The sequence below is a fragment of the Vigna radiata genome, chromosome 10 (genome assembly GCF_000741045.1).
Source record: "Vigna radiata var. radiata cultivar VC1973A chromosome 10, Vradiata_ver6, whole genome shotgun sequence".
Classification (NCBI taxonomy): Eukaryota; Viridiplantae; Streptophyta; class Magnoliopsida; order Fabales; family Fabaceae; genus Vigna; species Vigna radiata.
In genome coordinates this window covers 15,409,591-15,429,185 of record NC_028360.1, presented here as the reverse complement: position 1 = coordinate 15,429,185, position 19,595 = coordinate 15,409,591, and the positions used below count along the sequence as shown (strand labels likewise).

The 19,595-nt window shown below is 32.2% G+C and overlaps 3 protein-coding genes across 7 annotated transcripts; 2 read left to right on the top strand and 1 right to left on the bottom strand.

The window, feature by feature from the left end:
- Nucleotides 1-525: 525 nt before the first annotated feature.
- On the bottom strand, nucleotides 526-4,455 carry LOC106774404 (lactoylglutathione lyase GLX1). 5 transcript variants are annotated; one of them, XM_014661390.2, is made up of 9 exons: nucleotides 3,911-4,029; nucleotides 3,634-3,765; nucleotides 3,432-3,556; nucleotides 3,240-3,304; nucleotides 2,940-3,152; nucleotides 1,988-2,035; nucleotides 1,777-1,884; nucleotides 1,518-1,670; nucleotides 526-812 (listed from the first exon to the last, which is right to left on the bottom strand). In XM_014661390.2, exons 1-9 carry the CDS (start codon nucleotides 3,922-3,924, stop codon nucleotides 771-773), a joined length of 900 nt encoding a protein of 299 aa, XP_014516876.2. In that variant the 5' UTR covers nucleotides 3,925-4,029; the 3' UTR covers nucleotides 526-770. The 5 variants fall into 5 exon arrangements, with proteins under 5 accessions (XP_014516876.2, XP_022642659.1, XP_014516875.1 ...); XM_022786938.1 differs by lacking the exons at nucleotides 526-812; nucleotides 3,911-4,029 and adding exons at nucleotides 899-1,199; nucleotides 4,437-4,455; XM_014661389.2 differs by lacking the exons at nucleotides 526-812; nucleotides 3,911-4,029 and adding exons at nucleotides 899-1,199; nucleotides 4,096-4,240.
- Nucleotides 4,456-6,861: 2,406 nt separating this feature from the next.
- LOC106774549 (probable proteasome inhibitor) lies at nucleotides 6,862-12,747 on the top strand. Its single transcript, XM_014661580.2, has 9 exons — nucleotides 6,862-7,182; nucleotides 7,290-7,461; nucleotides 8,666-8,806; nucleotides 9,298-9,378; nucleotides 10,709-10,786; nucleotides 10,891-10,925; nucleotides 11,020-11,083; nucleotides 11,854-11,931; nucleotides 12,428-12,747. The coding sequence occupies exons 1-9, from the start codon at nucleotides 7,008-7,010 to the stop codon at nucleotides 12,504-12,506; spliced, it is 903 nt and encodes a 300-aa protein (XP_014517066.1). The 5' UTR covers nucleotides 6,862-7,007; the 3' UTR covers nucleotides 12,507-12,747.
- Nucleotides 12,748-16,161: 3,414 nt separating this feature from the next.
- On the top strand, nucleotides 16,162-19,148 carry LOC106775990 (5'-adenylylsulfate reductase 3, chloroplastic). Its single transcript, XM_014663268.2, has 5 exons — nucleotides 16,162-16,310; nucleotides 16,441-16,596; nucleotides 16,755-16,875; nucleotides 17,444-18,254; nucleotides 18,365-19,148. The coding sequence occupies exons 1-5, from the start codon at nucleotides 16,220-16,222 to the stop codon at nucleotides 18,593-18,595; spliced, it is 1,410 nt and encodes a 469-aa protein (XP_014518754.1). The 5' UTR covers nucleotides 16,162-16,219; the 3' UTR covers nucleotides 18,596-19,148.
- The last annotated feature ends 447 nt before the right edge of the window (nucleotides 19,149-19,595 follow it).

Genomic DNA, 19,595 nt, shown 5'->3' with positions numbered 1-19,595 from the left:
GGTTGATTCAATTCGAAAAATGTTGGACTATAATCTTACTCTATTTTATCCTACTTTTTTGAGAAGTCCTTTAGCCTATTTTCAAAAAGTTTAGCCTACTTATTTTCAATTTTAGTCTCAATTTTTCAAAGCAAATTTAATCCATAATTATATTCCTTTGATTCTTTTATATAAAATACATAATTTTGGTCCATAGATTTGTTCTTCTCAATCAATTTATAAGTTTTCCTTAGAAATTTTAAAAAAAAAATTCTTAAATTTGCCTTAAATCCTTGCAAAACATAATTAATAATTTCAAACAAATAAGAAAAAGTTAATTTGATAAGCATAAACTTTTTTGAAATGTTTTTTAAAATAAAAAATTAAATAAAATTATAGGTAACTAAAAGGTAAGGGATTAAAATTGTATAAAAATAATTAAGAATAAAAAATTGTTAATTTTGTAAAACATAAGGACTAAAATTATAAGAAAGATTATTCAGAATTTTGTAAAATGCAAAACTAAAAATTATATCTAAGCCTAAATAGTATTAAGATGGGAATCTCATTTGACTTACACAACTAATTCTTTGGAACCATCACACATACGAGCAATTTGGCTGAAACTGATTTAGGTTCTGCGCTAATAAATCATAATTATTCCTCGGTAAACATCAGCAAATGGAAGTTTAAACTGCGTACTCAATCAATTATAAAGTCACATACTGAAGACCACCACATTGAAAATAAACACACACGATCTTATCACTTATTTATTCATACAACACTTGTCACTCCAGTTCCTTCAGAAAATCTTCATTGTCAACCAAAACCTGCAAAACTCATACAAAACGAATCACACGCTTACCACTTACTTGTCATTAATAATGGCAAGGCAATAGAAATATGCACATGATCAAAATGCATAGTTATTATCTCTTTTTTTTCAAGAAAGCAGTGAGTAGATTGTGAGGAAATCTAGATAAATACAATACTTGACTCAAAAGTTAGAGAAATACAAGCTGAAGACTTGCAAAAGGAAGTTAAAAATATACTGAGACACGACATCCTTTGTTGCTAGCAATTCAAATATTATTCAGAAAAGCATGACAGTTGACAGAACACAAAATGTATGATCAGTTAAGGTCACAGGTTGGTATATTACATTCTTCTTTTCTTTGGTTAAACACCCTTTCTTTATACATGAGAAACTTCCTGCTCTGCATTTCATATTCATAGATCATAATCGACAAACATTCAGCTCTAAAGAATCAACTGTTTTGTTCATACTCATAATTAAAACTGCATAAGAGGTTCAGTTATTAAAAAGTAATGCAAGTTCAATTAAAGCATATTCTATTCCGTAGTTTATGTTACTATTGTAAAATTACAGCTGTAGTTGCCTCTGGGTAAGAACATGTGTACGTGTTCTGCGTCATAACTAACCTATTATTTCAGTTCATGATTCTATGTTAAAACAAACAGAAAGTAAGCCACCCCTTACAACATTAAAACTATATCAAAAATAAAATTCTCACAGTTTTCCATCCATCAGGGTCTACGAAAGAAGTGATCTTTGTGTTAAGTCCAGGAATTGGCCCTGGTTGCCGAGTAATCTTTCCTCCAAGCTCTTGTGTGACTATGTTCACAACCTCAGCACTCTTGTATACGTCGTCCGTACTTATAGCAACCTGTTAAGTACAACAAATTAATTTTGTTCAAATGAGAACAGAAATGTGAAGAACCGGTTTAGGCTTCCAGAAGGAAATATAACATAATAAATACGTATTTACCAACCTGTGCATAAGCATTTCCCTTGGTGTATTCAGTAACACCATAGTTATACGTAAGCTCCAACACAGTTGTCTCTTGCTCGTCTGCGTACCCAAGCAGGACTATAGTATACTGTAATATATGTAACATAATACAGGAAAAATTTTAAGTCAAAGCTTAGGTACAATATATGTCCTGGCTTGAGTGGAATGCTAAGAAGAATAAGGAAACTCACCTTTTGTTGAGGTCTATCAGCCCTCTTTACGACCCTCAAACCTAAAGCCTGCACAAAGATGATCCAATAAGAACCAAAACACGATCCTTAGTCAATAAAACCCAGTTGAATTAAGGTGAGCTTGATTTTCCATTATAATGGCTCAAACAGACATTCACCTAAACAACCAACATAAATGGATTGGGTTGAGAAAGCATCCAAATGTGTGCCATAAAAAATACCAAACACACCTAAAGATCAAAAGTTAAAAACATGATATACCAGATGCAATATCAGGATTTTTAAGTCCATTACTACCAACGGCTGATAATTTCCGATCCAGATCCAAAATGCCACACAAATCAAGGAAAGATGTTATTCAATTATCAATATAAGCACTACATCCTACACAACCCCAGGCTTCACTCTCCACATTCCCCCTAAAAAGAGAAAAGGGCAATGGTAAGCAGAGCACCAGGCAACATGCTAGACAATTCACTCATGAAACTTCTCATAATAACTACCAATTTTGGGTTAGTTGGTTAATGACATGCTATAGAGCTGTATGACCAAGTCGATAACTCAAAATGCACGTAGTAACTTAAGCTTTTAGGCAGTTAGTTCAAGGCATGACTGGAAGTGGCATTTTATATTGATAAGAAAGAGTTACATATTGTGTGACTGAATGTACTGAACACAAAACCTTCTCCTTGGAATTTCATCCCACATGCCTAGAAACAATGGAGTATGAACAAGGCAAGAGATCATTGAGGGCCATAATACAAAGAAGTCTTAACACTAGAATATCAGCACAGATAAGCAGACAATAGCAAAAAAATTTGAAAAATTTTAAATTTAAGTTGACAAACATGAATATTTATGCAACTGTATTATATTAAGCATATGACAGAACATTATTTGGTTAATAAAATATACATGCTCGTGAAAAGAAAAACACGACTTGGACTGTTACCTTTTCATAAAATTTTATTGAGCGCTCTAAATCACCAACACGAAGCATTACTTGGCACAATGGTTCAGGGGTTGAAGGTCTTTGGATGAGCTCAAAAATATAACCGTCAGGGTCCTTCACAAAGGCAATAACAGATGTCCCACCCGTAACGGGAGCAGGCTCCCTAGTGATATTTCCACCCTTGGCCCGGATGTTTTCAACCAATTTGTAAACCTAAAAGTAGAAGATACATGCACTTCAATTTCAGTACAAAAGGTCAAAGAGTGGTCAAGCATCGGTAAAGGCAAGACTCTGGCTTACATCTGGAGTTGAAATACCAAAATGCCCAAAGCCAGTTCCAATATCATATGAGGTCACCCCATAATCTGGCCAAAAACATCACATGTGTGTGGAGGTAAGTAATGTCCAATTCCATACAACACAAAGGATGCTAGACAAAAGGTACACAAATCAGAGGATAGCAAGAAAAAGTAAATATACACAGGAACATACTATAAGTCAATTCCACAACAAAATGGGATTGTTCAGGGCCATATCCAAGAAAGGCATTGGCAAATTTCTCTTCTGGAACATCTCTTTTCCTCAAAAGCTTCATCCCAAAACATTCAGTGTAAAACCTGAACAATAGTTAAGAAATTCAGTGTAAAGCACACGTGACAGCGAATTTCAACAACCCAGACCAACAAAATCCTACTTAATGGTGCGATCAAGATCACCAACACGGTACACAGCATGCAGGAAGCGGCGCTTATCTTTCTTTGGCCACTCCAACAACTCAGCATTAGACTGTGTAGCCTCAGCCATCTTCAATGTGGAAGCAAATGCTCTGCAACACCACCAAGAATCGGTAATTAACATATCAAATTCAAATAATAGCAAGTAGTGGCCATACCAAAAACTGATCTGTTAAAAAGAAAAGTCAACTCGTTAACATAAAAGACATAGTTAATAGAGTAACAAAACAAACAGACCCTTCAGGCTTCATCCTTCACTCATAGGTTTGGAGCCAGGGAATAAAAAAAGTTCTAACCCACACCAATTGCAAAATGAATCAAATATCATATACATACATACATCGATACATATTTCATTTCGAAATTTATGCAAAAGCTAATTTGAGTATAGGAAATGAAATTGCCCCAGGTTTATAACCCACCAAAAAGAGATCGGTTCTTTAATGATTTAACAAGATGCAGAGCGATGTAATTACGAGGGTTCCTTAACAGCAATGGTGTCTTTAAATGTTACAGACAGAGATCAAAAAATCAAAGAGAGAAAAACCCCACTGACAGAGAGAAAGAAAGAGACATCTAACCGTTGAGATAGAAGAGTGTAAGAGAAAAGGGACAAACAAGAACTATCTTAAAACCAAGGACGTGTTGCTTTATAAGTAACAATAATCATCTGAGGGACTATTGATAACGTAATCGCCTGTTACAGATATTAATGTATAGGGACGGATTTCTGGGTATTGTGATGCATTGAGTCACAGCTTACCCTTCCCACTTTCTTCAATTATATTTACTGGACATTAAAATTAATATTGCCTCTCAACTCCTATATATTCAGAATTAACTAATTTAATAATAGTATTAATTTATTTAACAAATATCTTTTAAATTATCCTTAATCATATTTGTCATAAGATGATTCTTAGAATTATATACAGGATATTTTCTACAAAGCTTTATAAATGAATCGGAGGAAGGGATAGTACTATGAATTGATATTCTCATTGAATCTAACTCTGGAAGCATGAAATTATATCTTTTATTGATTATAAACAAGACAAAGAGCCCAACTAACAAAATTAAAAAATCATTCTAAAGAACAAATCTATTAGGGCTGATTTAACAAGGGATATGGAGGAATAATCAAGAGGGGATTGATTTTTTATATAAAAATATACGTTATTTAATATATAAAAAGTTTGTCTGAAAGATGTATTGGATACATCACTTGGGCTCAATAGGCTTCATAACCCATGTTACAACACTTATGCGTATCGTACCCCCTTTTTTATTCTTCCTGCACTCTCATAAAATCTATAATTTCTATTTTATTTTTGTTAAAAAATTTAATAAATCTAAATATATTTTTCAGAATATATTTTTAAGAATATATTTTGAATTATGTATTTCAAAAGATAACTTCAAATTCAAAAACACACAATCCAAAATATAAATTATAAATTGTATTTTTTATAAGTTACATCTTAAATTATCCATTTCAAAATACATTAATACATATTCTAAAATGTATAAATATATATATATATATATATATATATATATATATATATATATATATATTGTACAATATGATATCAAGACCAAACGGTTACGATATATCTTATTAAAGATATAAAATAGTTAAGAATATTTATTTAAAGATATTTAGCAATTAAACAGATTTTCAGGTAAGTTTGTTTATATTTTATTATGTTTATATTTGAGTGGAATTTTATCAGTCCATGAGAAAAACTATAAATAGAGTCAAGGCCACGAGTCAGGTATTACTCATCTTCGAATCATCTTCCAATCACATTCAACTCATTCTCAAATACTCAAATAGTGAAAACCCTTCACTAAATATTCAATCAAAGCCGAGACTCTTCAATACACGCCTGAATTGGGCGTCGGAATGCCGGTCAAAGTTTGAAGATCAGCAAACAAGATTGCAGGCGATTGAGCGACTCAAGCGGAAAGAAGATAGAGAACCCAATCCAAGCATTAGAAAGTGATAAAGTCGCGTCATCCAGATTAGTGTCTCGATCCCACAAAATATCTACGGAAACATATATATATATATATATATATATATATATATATATATATATATATAAATTTAGATTTCAGGATGTTTAAAAGTTAGAGAATCCTGCTCTCACTATTCTTGGTAATTTTTATCACTAGTTGTGGTCATCAATGTGAACTCTTTTAAGAAAACATTAAACCAGAACTCAAACACTGAAAATGAAATAGATTATCGTAGAAAGAAAAAAAAAGGACGAAGATGGAATAATAAAATTCATTCTCGTCTCATTCCATTATTATTTATAATTCTAGACTACACGGTTTACAACGTGCTTTTTGTTTATAACCTGGATTAATATACAATTCTAAATTTATTTTTAATTAAGAAATACTCCGAATTATATAATATGATATTATTATTAATTTTATATTATTATTTAACATAATATTATTATTAATTATAATATTAATAATAAAATATAAATATTTTTTTGTTTATTTTCTAGATTTATTGAATTTACTAGTTAAAACAGTCATTTAATACTAATAAGATATTATTAAGAGTAATTGAAATATTTTAATGATAAATAGAGACAGATCATAATAATTTTATCTAATATGTAGAATTATTTTTATATGAATATTTTATTTATAGTCTAAATTATTATATTTATCAATAAATATACTCCTTTTTATTATTAAATGTAATTTAAATATAATGTATTTTTTTAATGCATTTATGACTGTAAAATTCATAATGTAGTTTTAGATTACACAATGAAATATGTTTTCAAATTTGGAATAAAATGAAAAATAGTAGTGGGTTATCATGTTCCATGGGAGTGCAGGAAGAAAAAAAGGGTACAGAAAGAAAGTGCCCTTTATTCAGGTAAGTGTAAGAAAATAAAATACACTAATGGGGTAGTCATGCATGCTTGCACCTTATTCAAGTGTAAAGTCTATACTTAGATATTAATAATTAAATACTAATATTTTCTAAAATATATAAAAGTACACATTTTCTAAAATCTCCTATATATAAAACTGAATATACATTTATTTAAAACAACGCGTCATAAGAATCACAGGGCACGCAACCAAAAAAAAAAAAAAGAAAAAAAGAAGAGATTTAAGAAAGTCTAATAAGATTTTTTTATTTATTGAAAATACTGGAAGCCTCTCCAATTCTTCCAAAGCACATCTAAACCCTCGTCCACCCCATTTTAATTTGATAGTAATTGAACTATTCAGTTTCAAAAGTTTTCTGAATTACAACAGAAACACAAGAATTCGCCCTTGTTGAAAACGTTGGATGGCGAGTGAAAAGTCGGTGCTTGCCGTGATCAGGGCCGCGAGGCCAACCTTCCGCAATCGAAACGATAAAGTCGCCTTTGCCATTCACTCCTCCTTCCTAGCCTCCGGCTATGTCCTTACCGCCACGGGTCCCCAGGCTCTCTCCGACAATGTGTTTTCTGACCCATCAAATGGTAATAATGAAGAAATTTAAGAAACCAAAGTTTTCCCTTTATGCTTCACTTTTCATTTTTTGTTGCTGATTTTTTATGTTTGTTGATGTGCTGTGATTTGTTTGTAGATGAAGTATCCGTTGATAACTGGAACGAGCTAAACGAAGAGTACGCGTTCGTTTACGCGAATCCAGACAAAGTTTCGGAGAAAGTGCTTGTCAAGTGCCTTGTCATGAATGACAAATTGCTAGTTCATGTTTTGTCTCAAGGGTCTTCCGAGCCTTTAAGCCTCGAGATTGAGTAAGTGATACTTTTCTCTTTTCAATTTGGCTGAAAATTTAGTTGTTTACATGTTCTGATTGATTAACTAGGGTTTATGAGTATTTTAGTATGGTTAGAATCGTAAACATAGTAGGATTCGAATATGATTCGTTTCAAATCGTTTGATGTTCTGTAACCTGAATCGAGTGATTCGCGATTCAGTTTTCATCACATACGATTCATGATGAAGGAACAAAAACTGACAAAATTAGAAAGGAACATATAGGAAAAGAAACTCAACGAAGATGAAAGTTCGGTTGAAAAGATGAACGGCGGAGAAGATGAATGGGACAAATACTAAGTAGAGAACTGGATAAGATAAATAGTGAGAAGGGAGAAAACATCAGATAATAGGACAAACACAGAAGATAAACATTAAATAGAGAACTGGAGAAGATAAATAGGGAGAAGGGAGAAGATGAGAGAGATGAACTGAGAAGAAGATTAGAGAATAGTCATACTATGTTTACGATTCTAACCATACTAAAATAATCATACACCGGGAGAAGATGAATAGGAGGAAGAAGATCAAGAGAGATCTGAAATTTTTTTTTACAGTAATATTTTAAAATATAATTCTTTTTCATCTTTTTATCTGTTCTCTGACAAATTTAATCATAAAACTTACTTTCATATTTTGCAGTTACAGTCATAATTTATATATCATATTTTATTTTTTTTTAAAAAGTAATATTATGTTTTAGAAAAAAAAAGTTATTGTTTAAATTAATATAAAGTGTTATAAGTTATAACATGTTTTTTTTTATAAAATTAGTTGTTGTTTAATTATTTTTTATTTAATTTCTTTTAAAAAATTCTCAATATTATTTAAATTAGTATGTATTTATTCTTATATTCTTTATATTAAATTAGCTTTTTAAGGATTATTTTTTATTTATTTTTTTTGAAATAAAATACAATTGAATTAGTTATATTTTTTTATTCTTTTTTGTAAAAATTAGTGATTGTTTTAGAATTTTGTTTACTATGATTCAAACCAAGATTTGATTCACGATTCAAAAGTATATGAAAAACAATTCACAATTCGAATATCTGATTCAATAAACTATAACCATTTTGAGGGTTTGCACTCAAGTTTAGACTCTTGCAGGTTGGGGTTTTTTGTTGTGCTGAATTGTGTGCTCACTTTGACATGGTGTTTGGGTGTGATTTTTTGTTGCAGTGTTGGAGACTATGCCGGAGAGGATGGGGGCAGCAATTATGCTCAGCAGTTCAAGAATTTGGGTAAGCTTGTGAAGAGAATCGACGGGGACATCTTGTCTAAATTAGATGGTTCTGCTAATGCCAGCTCATCAAGTAGAAGGTGAATTTGGATCTGTGAACTTTGTCCTTTTTTAATGTTAACTGGGAGCGCACATCTTGTGTAACTCAGTGATAGTGAATGCTTCAACTTTTCTGAATTAGCCCATTTTGTGAAGTTTTAAACTTTTACATTTATACTGAATGAAAATATCAGTTTAAAGATTTTGACACCATCAGGCTATTATATCCAAAATGCATGATTGATGGTAATTTATAACTCAGTGGATGAAAATTAAATATCACTTCTTTTGTGGATAACTAGTATAGCGAGACGAACCAGTAGAGTTATTAAACATTTTCAATGACCTGTGTTCAGCTTTCTGTTTTCGTAATGTAATCATGTCAATTGAGAAAATCTACCCATTTATTTTAGTGTTGGGTCGTTGTATTGGATAACTGTGGCATTACCCCTTTATATAAAAGCTTTATTGTAAAATGTTTTTTATGAACTGGGATCCTCTTTGAAAAATTGTCTCCTTCTCTTCTATACAGCTCAGAAACAAGGGACAGAACTAGACAACAGATACCTGAGCCTGTTGGTGGATTTGGTGAACCTGCTGGTCCTCCAACTCAGTAAGGGTTTAATATTACTCTGTTGCTTTCGTCATTTCAATGATTTTTGTTACTGCTCAATGGATTGATTATCATTTATTTGATTTTACATACTTTTACTGTTCCAAGTTTGAGCGTTAAAGTTCATAGATCTATATGTCAGGGTCTAGTGTAGTTGATGTTCCGTACTTGAAAATTATGAAAGCGGTCTGTGGTATGTGCTTATTAATTTTGGGATAATTTGTCTACGCATGCCTTTAATTATGATGTCTTTTATACACGATGATAGTTTCCTCTGATTCTATCAAGTTGAAGGATGTCCTGATATGTCTTCAAACAGTGCTTGTTTCTGCACCTCAACTAAACTAGTCGATTTGCACAAAATTATCTTAACCTAGCCAAGTTCATCTGACTCTCTGATCGGGATTGAGTTTTCTGCAAATTGGTGTGTAATTTATGGACACTGCACATGCTGTGAGATTTGAGATGGACCATTTTAATGATCAGAGATCTTGGGATTGATTGATTTTGGTATGTGAGAACAGATTCTACCGTGATCATACCAGTATCTATGATTGTAGTTTGCGAGCTTTGAACAATGTCCCCGAAACTTGCACGAATGCACCATTCCTATATAGAAAAGGTGGCATTACAGAACTAAATTAGATCAACAGACTGATATGAAAGAACGATGTTCCCAGTTCCAATAAAAATTCCCCTTTGTCGCAAGTTATGACCAAAATCCCCCACCCCAGTTGAATTTATATATTTAGACAAATTCATCAGATCTGCTTTCTCTTCATAAATAAATTTCTCCCCTAATTCTTTATATAAGTCAGTCCGTGCTATTCCCTTGCAAGTCATGATAATCTTAGGCCTCCATGAATACTTCTAGGGTCCTTTTAGTTCCAGATTATTGGCAGCCGGGGCAGTTGAGCCCTGGTTCCTATCGTGCCACTTGCATGGATGCTCACGGTGCTAAATATTCTTTTAAGAAACTTATTGACTATGATGCCATATTTATGTTTCTTGATCAACGATGAATTTCTTCATCGTGAATTGAAGGATGACATACATTCTGGCGCAAATTATCCATGGACAGTGGTGAATACCACTATTTCTTTTCTTCCTCCTGGAGAGGAATAATTTACTGTTAATTACTCTCTGAGAAGACCCTTTTTCTGTTTTTCCTCCTAAATGGCATGCTTATTAGAAATGGAACCATCACTTGCCTACGTGCCAAGCTGGTTTTAGTATCATTCTTTTAAATGTTCTGCATATAACTGCTACTTGCCTTTCTTGCTTCGTACTTATTAATTGTGTTTTTACTATTTTGTTTCCTTTTCTACAGGATTATTTTCCCTTCAGTTCCCATTGGTTCTGGTAGTGATCTTGTTCCTGGGCCGCCTGCTGGAGTGTTTCCTTCAAGGTATTCTTTACCTGCATTGCTTTTTCATGCTCTTAACATAGTTGTTCACCCTCCTGTTTTTTCTAATCCTTTTACCCCTTGAAACTCTCCTCCCTTGATTTCAGGGGTGGTCATGGCATTGGTGGGGGCATGCATATAGGCAAGTTTAACATATTTCAATTTAGTTTTACGAAATTGGGTATTATTTTTTCATAACCGTAATAGTCGATACTAAGTTCAACATTTGGAATCAGGGCCTGATGACCCCATGTGGTTTGGTGGTGTTCGTCGAGATCCTGCTTTTCCTGGAGGAATGCCGTAAGTTGCTTAGATCTCTCTCTATCTCTCTTTCTTTTCTTTTCTTTTTTAAATTTCAGAGTTACCGGTGTAGTTAAAGGCTGTGAAACCTAAAAGGCATGCCTTGCTAGCTGAGGTGAGGGTAGGGAGGGAAGGTTCCAACTTCTTGCTGAGGCAATGTCCATCACTTACTCCTTGACTGTGTTTTCTGCGAGAGAGCCTAACCAATGGGCATTGGGTTTAATAGACCCCAGCTAATGAAAAACACCAACTTTCTTTATGTAATAGAAGAGGGTGAATTGGTCCGTTTCATATTTTTTGGAGTAGTTTTCTGTTCTTTTTATGTGCTGAATGGTTTCAATGGTGTCAGAACTTGCATTAGTCTAAAAAGTCATTTCGCCCAAAATATTTTAAAGAGTATTGTTTTTTCTCTCTATCTTTTATATTCTTTGGTTTCGTATCACAGTCGGCATGCATTAACGTTTTTTATTTAAAAGTTAATTCAACTAAAATTTATGACTTTTCAACAATAAAACTGAATTTTATTAAAATTTCTTACCTCTTTTTTACTTTAACTGAAATAATGGGAAAAATGAGTGGTTTTGAAAAGAATGGAGAAATAAACGAGGAAGTGGATAGGGTAGGATGAATTTTACCTTTTTTGCTGTTTCTCTATATTCAGTGGGGTTTGGTGCCTTCCGCCTCGAGTCTTAAGTGCCTCTTGCCTGCCCTGTATCTTGTACCCGTGGCTAATTTTTAAGCATATTTGTGATATAAATCTGTGTAAATAGGGGTCTTCCTCCGGGCGCGCGTTTTGATCCATATGGTCCTCCTGCTGTTCCTGGTTTTGAACCCAACCGATTTGCAAGGTATGGCTCAAAGACTCGTGTATTTCATATAAATATATTGCTTTAATAATGTCATTTGCATTTTTAACCCATGTACGTATTCTATGTATTGTTCTCTTTTATATGCTGTTCTCTTTTATGTATGTTAATGTTATTGTACATAGGATGTTGAAAGTGAAACCCGGTTTTAAGTCTGAACTGGGATTATTGTTAAAGGGGTAGTGATTCAGATAGAAGAATTTAAAAAAAAAAAACAAGTAGAGAGCTGGTTGAGGGTATTCGATTCCTTAAATTTTAAAAATAATTTTAAAAATAGATTATTTCGAAAACACGACCTTAAGCTCGGCTAAGTGTTAGTGAAAATGTATAGCTGGGAAAATTGTTATGCTTGCCTGATTTAAGATTTTCTCAAATGATTAAAAGAATCTCATTTTTGGTGTACATGTATGAAGATATTTAAAAATTAGTGAAATAAAATAAAATATATACACAGCGTTTCTGACTCCCCGTGCTACAGGAATCCTAGGAGACCAGGATATGACGGTCATCCAGATCTGCAACATTTTCGAAGAGACGCAGATTCAGACTACATATAGATACATATTATATTTTAGTTGTCGTAATATGGTCGGGTTCTATCTACACACAAGTTGTGTCTAGTCAATCTACTAAAACAATTTCAGCAAATACTATACTCTGAAGTATTCTTAATGCGGATTTTCTTTCAGGGCTATTATTAGCGTTATTTCATGTGTGTATAGTTAAGGATTTCATTACAAATTTATAGTTTGAATAAGATCTGCGTCCATTTAGTTTTTATAAATGTTAATTGAATTATGTTGTCTGCACTTGTACATTATTTTAACAGTCATTTTAATCGTATATGGAATTATGAATGATTTACCTCTTAAGTATATTTTTTGAACTAAAACGTAGTCAATTATCTTTACTCTATGTTTTATTATGACCGGTTTCTCAAATATTAAATAGAAAGAAAATAATTCAGTACACTAACGATCATATATGATGAGTTAATATATTTTTCATGATAACTAGTTTAAAAGTCATGGACAGATTTTTAGTTAATAATTCATAATTATTAAGCTGTTAAAGTAATGAAAAGCTAACATATTTTAAAAAACTAATATAGTTTTAAGACTATAAAATTATTTAGCTATAGTATAGATAAGTTAATACATGTAAAAATAATAAATTCTATGTTTCAAATGAATATATTAAAAAGTGTCAAATTGATTAATAATCAATTTTAATGTACTCTTAAACAAATCTTTTTTTTTTTATCAACATGAACTAAAAAATTAAATTGACAAAATTTGATATTAAAATAAACTAAGGTGGTAGGAAAGATGAATTTGATTTCATTATAATATTTTAATTAATTCAAAAATAAAATAGTTTTATTTGAGTTGAGTCAAATATTAATCTGAATAACTTTGAATTAAAAATTAAATCGAGTTGATTTAAGTCTAAGGCTAGGTTATCTAATCAAACTTTTTTCTTATCAACTCATACAATATAGTTGATGGATTAGTTATGTCTTACGAAATTTTTGTCGTTATTTTAATCATGTAAACTTTTCTTCTATATGAACTTTTTAATTTTGTGAGATTTATTAGTTTTGACTCATTTGAGTCCGACCTAACTTATATGGATTAGATAAATTTGAAAATTTGTTATTGTTTTATTGTTTTGTTCGTACGATAAAATACTTGAATTTTATTAATGGTTATCTAATTTAAGGAGAATCTTGCCTTTTAATTACAATTTTTATTTATAAGTCCAGATTTTTGTATATTTTATTTATACTTTCAAATTTAAAACTCTGTTTGAAGAATTCGAGTTGAATTTCACTTGTACAAACCGGTAAATTTACACTCCCTACTAAACTTAATAATTGATCACAAAATGACAAACACAACCAGAGTGAAGATAAGCCAAAAAGATTAAAAATGTAATACTTTTATTGATGCATTAAGCTGAATGCTCCACCTAAAGTTTCTATTGATTTATTAACTTTTGAATCTGGTACAGTTTTAAAATATAATATTTTTTTAAGTTGTATTAATTAATTGATTGTTAGTATTTAAATTGTCTGTCTTCTCTATAACTTTTTTTTTTCATGGTGTTGCCTTCTAACAACATATTTCAGCATAATTTTAGTTTTCCTTCATTAAGTATCAGCTCAATATATATATATATATATATATATTACAATATGTTGGAGTTGTTACAATAATTTGTTATTAGTTAATTGTATAATTTTTGTCATAAAATCTACAAAAGTTGTGATAGTAACTTGTAGTTAGTTTATGGTACAGGTTTTTGTGAGAAAAATATTGTTAAATCTAGAGTCGTTACAAAAGTGGCATTATAAATATCACTTTTTTTTTTCTCTCTTAAAATATTCTGATAAAACCAACAGAGACGTTGTCTAGCTGACATTTTTTTAGTGTGTTAATTTTATTTGTCCCATTTAGTGTATCAGTCCGACATGCAATAATAAGAAGGATGAATTCACTTGTTAACCCAATCATTTTTAAAATTAATATAATTAAAATAAAAATATATATTTTTTAAAGTATTATTTATGTTACAAAATTTAAATTTAAAATTCAATTTATAATTATATTAAATGATTAAATAGCTAAAAGTAGTACTTTTTTTAGCGTTGGGAGAAACTGACACGTTTGTCGCTTATAAATTTATACATTACGAATCTTGCGGTCTCCACACGAAGGTATTATCAAATTATTGTAAAAGAAAACGAAAACCTAACTTTAGATACAGAATTATTGTTGATTGTTGAGAAAAGTTGAAAGCAACATGGAATCGCGATTGGTATCGTTTGTTTATAAATTAAAAGAAGATTGATATTTTAACAATTATTTTTAACAACTTTTTAACAATAGGAATGGAATAGAACGTGTGTTATCATTTTATTGATCTATTTGAATTTATTTTAAAAAAATATTTAAAACAAATTAATCATAAACTGGTATATATATATATATATATATATATATATATATATATATATATATATATATTATAAAAAATTAATAAAAGAAGTTGTAAAAAAAATTTAAATAAAAAAGTTGTGGTGGTTGATGGCTGAGCTTGGTGGGAAGGGTAGGTCCCGTAGCATATTTGTGGGACAATAAAACCTTTGGGATCTCCAAGGGTTGGGTTATGAGTAGTGGTGCTCTTATTCTGCACTAACTTCCACTGCTTTCTACTCTATGCTTTATGCTTTTCAACTATTATTATTGCTGTAAAATCCGTGTCTCACAACATAAATATGCTCTCCTTCATTTCAATTTCTTATCAATCTATTCGAGTTGAAACTGAAAACAATTTCTTTTGTTAAGACAAATCAAAACAATTTCAGATTAATTAATTATAAAACTAAAATATGATTCTTTTAGCAGCGCCACAAAAGGATAGGAAAATTAAAAACTGTTTCCGTAATACTTTCCTATTTTATAAACTGTACCAAGATTGTATATATCAATGAAAATTTCTATTAATTATATTTTATTAATAATACTTAAATAAAGAAATTCAAAATACAATTTTATTCCCACATTATTTAGAAAAGGTAAAGTAATGTTTAATATTATTAATTTAGTATACTTGGTCTATAATTTTTTTATTGCATTTTATTTATGATATTTTTAACTATTTGTTAACTAACCAAACAAAACCAATATAATTAATTTGAAAATAGTATAATTTCCTCACTCACGGAGAATTATTTTTTAAAATGTGTTTTAAACGTAAGTAACTTTAATCTCACTCTACTTGGAAAATGGTGATTATATCAACAGTTTAACAATTCTTGAAACTCAATCACAACATGAGCAACGCGAATTGATGATAGGCACGACAGTGATTATCAACAATTATTAAACATAATAATAATTGTAATTAGAAATTTTAAAGTAGGCAATTAATTTCTATGTTGTGTTTTACTATTTAAAACTAATAAAGAAAGATGTGAAACAAATAATAAATAATCATAATTAGTATAAGTAAGAAGGGGAAGAATCTGGGAAGATAATGAATATTTAAAAGTGATATGTGAGTCCAACTTGACCGCGCGACCACAGAGAAGCCACGAACCACGGGTTTTGCGTTAAACCAATAAATTTGCGCCACGTAAGAAGAACGAAGAGAGCTTCAATTACGTCCAGGTTCAATCACACATCTCTTTATATTCTCCTTCTTCTTCCTGGGAAAATACCAATAGAATCTACTCCAATTTTTTTAGCTCAGATTTCCTTCTGCAATGGCTCTCGCCGTTACTACAACTTCTTCCTCCTCAACAGCACCGTCCACTTCCTTCTTCTCGCGCCTTGGATCTTCCTCCGACGTTAAAGGTGATAATCTCCCTTCCTTTCTTTTCCTATTCTCTCCCGCTTCAACAAACAACGAACTTGATCTGAACCTCTCACTTCTCATCACGACCTAGGGTTTCTTTAATTAATGCTTGCTTGTTTCTGTTTTCAGCTCCGCAAACCGGTTCCTTTCGGTTTCTGGACAGGCCTCACGTTTCGTCCGTCCTTGTTAATTTAACTCAACGATGCTCCTCGGTCAGACCTCTCAACGCCCAACCACAACGGAACGATTCCATTGTTCCTCTGGCAGCAACTATTGTTGCTCCTGGTATGTTTTCTGCGTTCTGTTGTCACCACATTTCCTTCTTTTCAGGAAATTTTCTGTGATGAGTTTTTTTTTTTTTTTTCTTTTTTAAAAGAATTTTCTGGCCTTGATTGGAGGCGATTTGAACGTGCTTTTTTAATGTTGTGGTGTGTGATGTGCAGAGGTTGAGAAGGGACAGGAAGATTTCGAGCAATTAGCGAAAGACCTTGAAAATGCTTCTCCTCTTGAAATTATGGACAAGGCTCTGGAGAAATTTGGCAACGACATCGCTATTGCATTTAGGTACATTCTTAATTTTATGTGTTGGTGCTTTGTTTATGTGGACTTGCATGAAGACATTCACATCTGTTAGTAGATAGTGACGTACGAAGACAAACTTGAGATAAATGTTTTTATCTTTCTCTTGTGTATAGACATGTTATAGTAGCATATTTCAACCAATCTTAATAAAAAAATGTATAAAATAAAATAAGTAAATGTATGTAATGTGATGATAACATAAAAAAATGTTATTAAGGACATTAATTGGAAAATGCATAGAAAACTTTGCAAATACAGTAAGAAGATTAATAGGAGAATGATTTGGATGAGGATTAAGAATTATTCTGTTGGAAACGTTTTAATAAATGTTATCGTGTGTCACCCACCGAAAATGCCAAATCGATATGGAAATTGAAGAATCTATGTGAAGATGGCAGATCTGTTGAGTACATTCATTCTTGTGTACAATTTCGACGATTGAAATAAAGCTGGCAATTAAGTTTTTTTCCTTGTTTTATGTTGCAACAAATGTGTTCTGCTTGTCTATGTATCTGGTTTTGGATTTTAATTGGTAGTTTTTTTCTTTCAGCGGTGCGGAAGATGTTGCTTTAATTGAGTACGCGCATTTGACGGGTCGACCCTACAGAGTGTTCAGCCTGGATACTGGAAGACTGAACCCAGAAACTTACAGGCTTTTTGACGCAGTTGAGAAGCATTATGGAATTCACATTGAGTACATGTTCCCTGATGCCGTTGAGGTTCAGGCCTTAGTAAGAACCAAGGGGCTCTTCTCATTTTATGAGGATGGGCATCAAGAGTGCTGCAGAGTAAGGAAGGTGAGACCCTTAAGGAGAGCCCTGAAGGGTCTCAGGGCGTGGATCACTGGACAGAGAAAAGATCAGTCTCCTGGTACTCGGTCTGAAATCCCTGTTGTCCAGGTTGATCCTGTTTTTGAGGGATTGGATGGTGGAATTGGCAGTCTGGTTAAGTGGAACCCAGTCGCAAATGTTAATGGGCTAGACGTATGGAACTTCCTTAGGACCATGGATGTGCCTGTAAATTCATTGCACTCCCAAGGATATGTTTCAATTGGCTGTGAGCCATGTACAAGGCCAGTTTTACCTGGACAGCATGAAAGAGAAGGAAGGTGGTGGTGGGAGGATGCCAAAGCCAAGGAGTGTGGCCTTCACAAAGGTAATCTAAAACAGGAAGATACTGCTGCCCAGCTTAATGGAAATGGGGCCACCCATTCAAATGGCTCTGCCACAGTCGCTGACATTTTCAATTCCCAGAATGTGATCAGCTTGAGCAGGGCTGGAATTGAGAATTTAACAAAATTAGAGAACCGAAAAGAACCGTGGCTTGTTGTGCTTTATGCACCATGGTGCCGCTTCTGTCAGGTTAAACTCTATTCCCTAAACTTCAATACTCTGTTAATGTCGTGTCACTAAGGTTCATTCGGTTTGAAATTACCATTATCTAATTCGATGTTTATTGTGAACTGAAACAGGCGATGGAGGAATCATATGATGATTTGGCAGAGAAGTTGGCAGGGTCGGGAGTGAAGGTTGCGAAATTCAGAGCGGATGGAGAGCAGAAAGAATATGCAAAGAGTGAACTGGAGTTGGGAAGCTTCCCCACAATACTTTTCTTCCCCAAACACTCTTCTCGACCAATTAAGTACCCTTCTGAAAAGAGAGACGTTGATTCGTTGACGGCATTCGTGAATGCCTTACGGTGATGGTCAGTTGAGTATTTCGCTCAATGTTCCGTCATACAATGCTGGCAATAAATTTCTCCACAGATTTTGGCAATTCAGTTAAACTGGGGATGATGGCAGTTTTGATAGCAAAACAAAGATTCTCAGTTAGTAGCGTCCGTGTATAATATTAGTTTACCTTTCTCACGATTATAATTGGTGTACGAGGATGAGATTTCATGTCTGGGTTAGATGAGTAGAGATGTGGTTTTATTATGCTGTTACTTCACTCTAAGAATATGGTTTTGTAGATTTTGCCAAATCGAATGCCAATTCGTAACCATATACAATTTTAGCTATAATGTTGCGTGTAATAATATCCGTACCTCTTAGGTTTTCCTGGATTGTTTTTGTTAGAAGGTTCTAGCAGCTGGAGCAAAACCAAATTTGGATTTCATCATTGGGTTCCTCTTATGTAGTTCTTTAGAAGTATACTTTCAGTTTCAGGTATCCCGATGTATTGTGATGTTTATCACACCACCACTACAACTTCATTGAATTTATTACTCAATCCACCCGTTTCTATTTTGGTCTATTCGATTTTATTGTTCTTGAGTCGTTCAGTGGGTGACGAATCAATCTTTTATTGGATGGATTTCAACCACGGATGAATAAGTTGGTCATGTATATTTTTTAAAATGATTTTCTCATTGGATTTTAGTCTTAAACAGAGAATTTTAAAAGAGAATAAAAATGTTATTCCAAATTAATTATTTCTCTCGTACTCAATATATGGCAGAAATAAAAATTTTATGTATGATTAAAATGATTTTTCTAATGAAACCAAAGATAAAATATGCCCCTTTACGAGATATCAAATAATTATTCAAGTTAATTTTAATGAAAAAATTAGCAAACAAAAATGGATTGTAATTAATAATTTTAGAATTTTGAAAATACATTAAAAGTCTTAAACCCGTTTATAAAACATAAACGAACTTTTACTCTCATGAGATAATTTGCAAAGATCATGTTTAAATGT

Excerpts from the sequence above, each read along its gene's own strand:
- LOC106774404 (XM_014661387.2), bottom strand. Across the intron at positions 3,305-3,431 it reads TGTTGTGGAATTGACTTATA|ATTATGGGGTGACCTCATAT; the intron begins GTATGTTCCTGT and ends GTTTTTGGCCAG. Across the intron at positions 2,036-2,939 it reads CAATAAAATTTTATGAAAAG|GCTTTAGGTTTGAGGGTCGT; the intron begins GTAACAGTCCAA and ends ATCTTTGTGCAG.
- LOC106774549 (XM_014661580.2), top strand. The coding sequence starts at position 7,008 with ATGGCGAGTGAAAAGTCGGTGCTTGCCGTGATCAGGGCCGCGAGGCCA. Across the intron at positions 8,807-9,297 it reads GCCAGCTCATCAAGTAGAAG|CTCAGAAACAAGGGACAGAA; the intron begins GTGAATTTGGAT and ends TCTTCTATACAG. Across the intron at positions 11,084-11,853 it reads GCTTTTCCTGGAGGAATGCC|GGGTCTTCCTCCGGGCGCGC; the intron begins GTAAGTTGCTTA and ends CTGTGTAAATAG.
- LOC106775990 (XM_014663268.2), top strand. The coding sequence starts at position 16,220 with ATGGCTCTCGCCGTTACTACAACTTCTTCCTCCTCAACAGCACCGTCC. Across the intron at positions 16,311-16,440 it reads ATCTTCCTCCGACGTTAAAG|CTCCGCAAACCGGTTCCTTT; the intron begins GTGATAATCTCC and ends TTCTGTTTTCAG. Across the intron at positions 16,597-16,754 it reads AGCAACTATTGTTGCTCCTG|AGGTTGAGAAGGGACAGGAA; the intron begins GTATGTTTTCTG and ends TGTGATGTGCAG.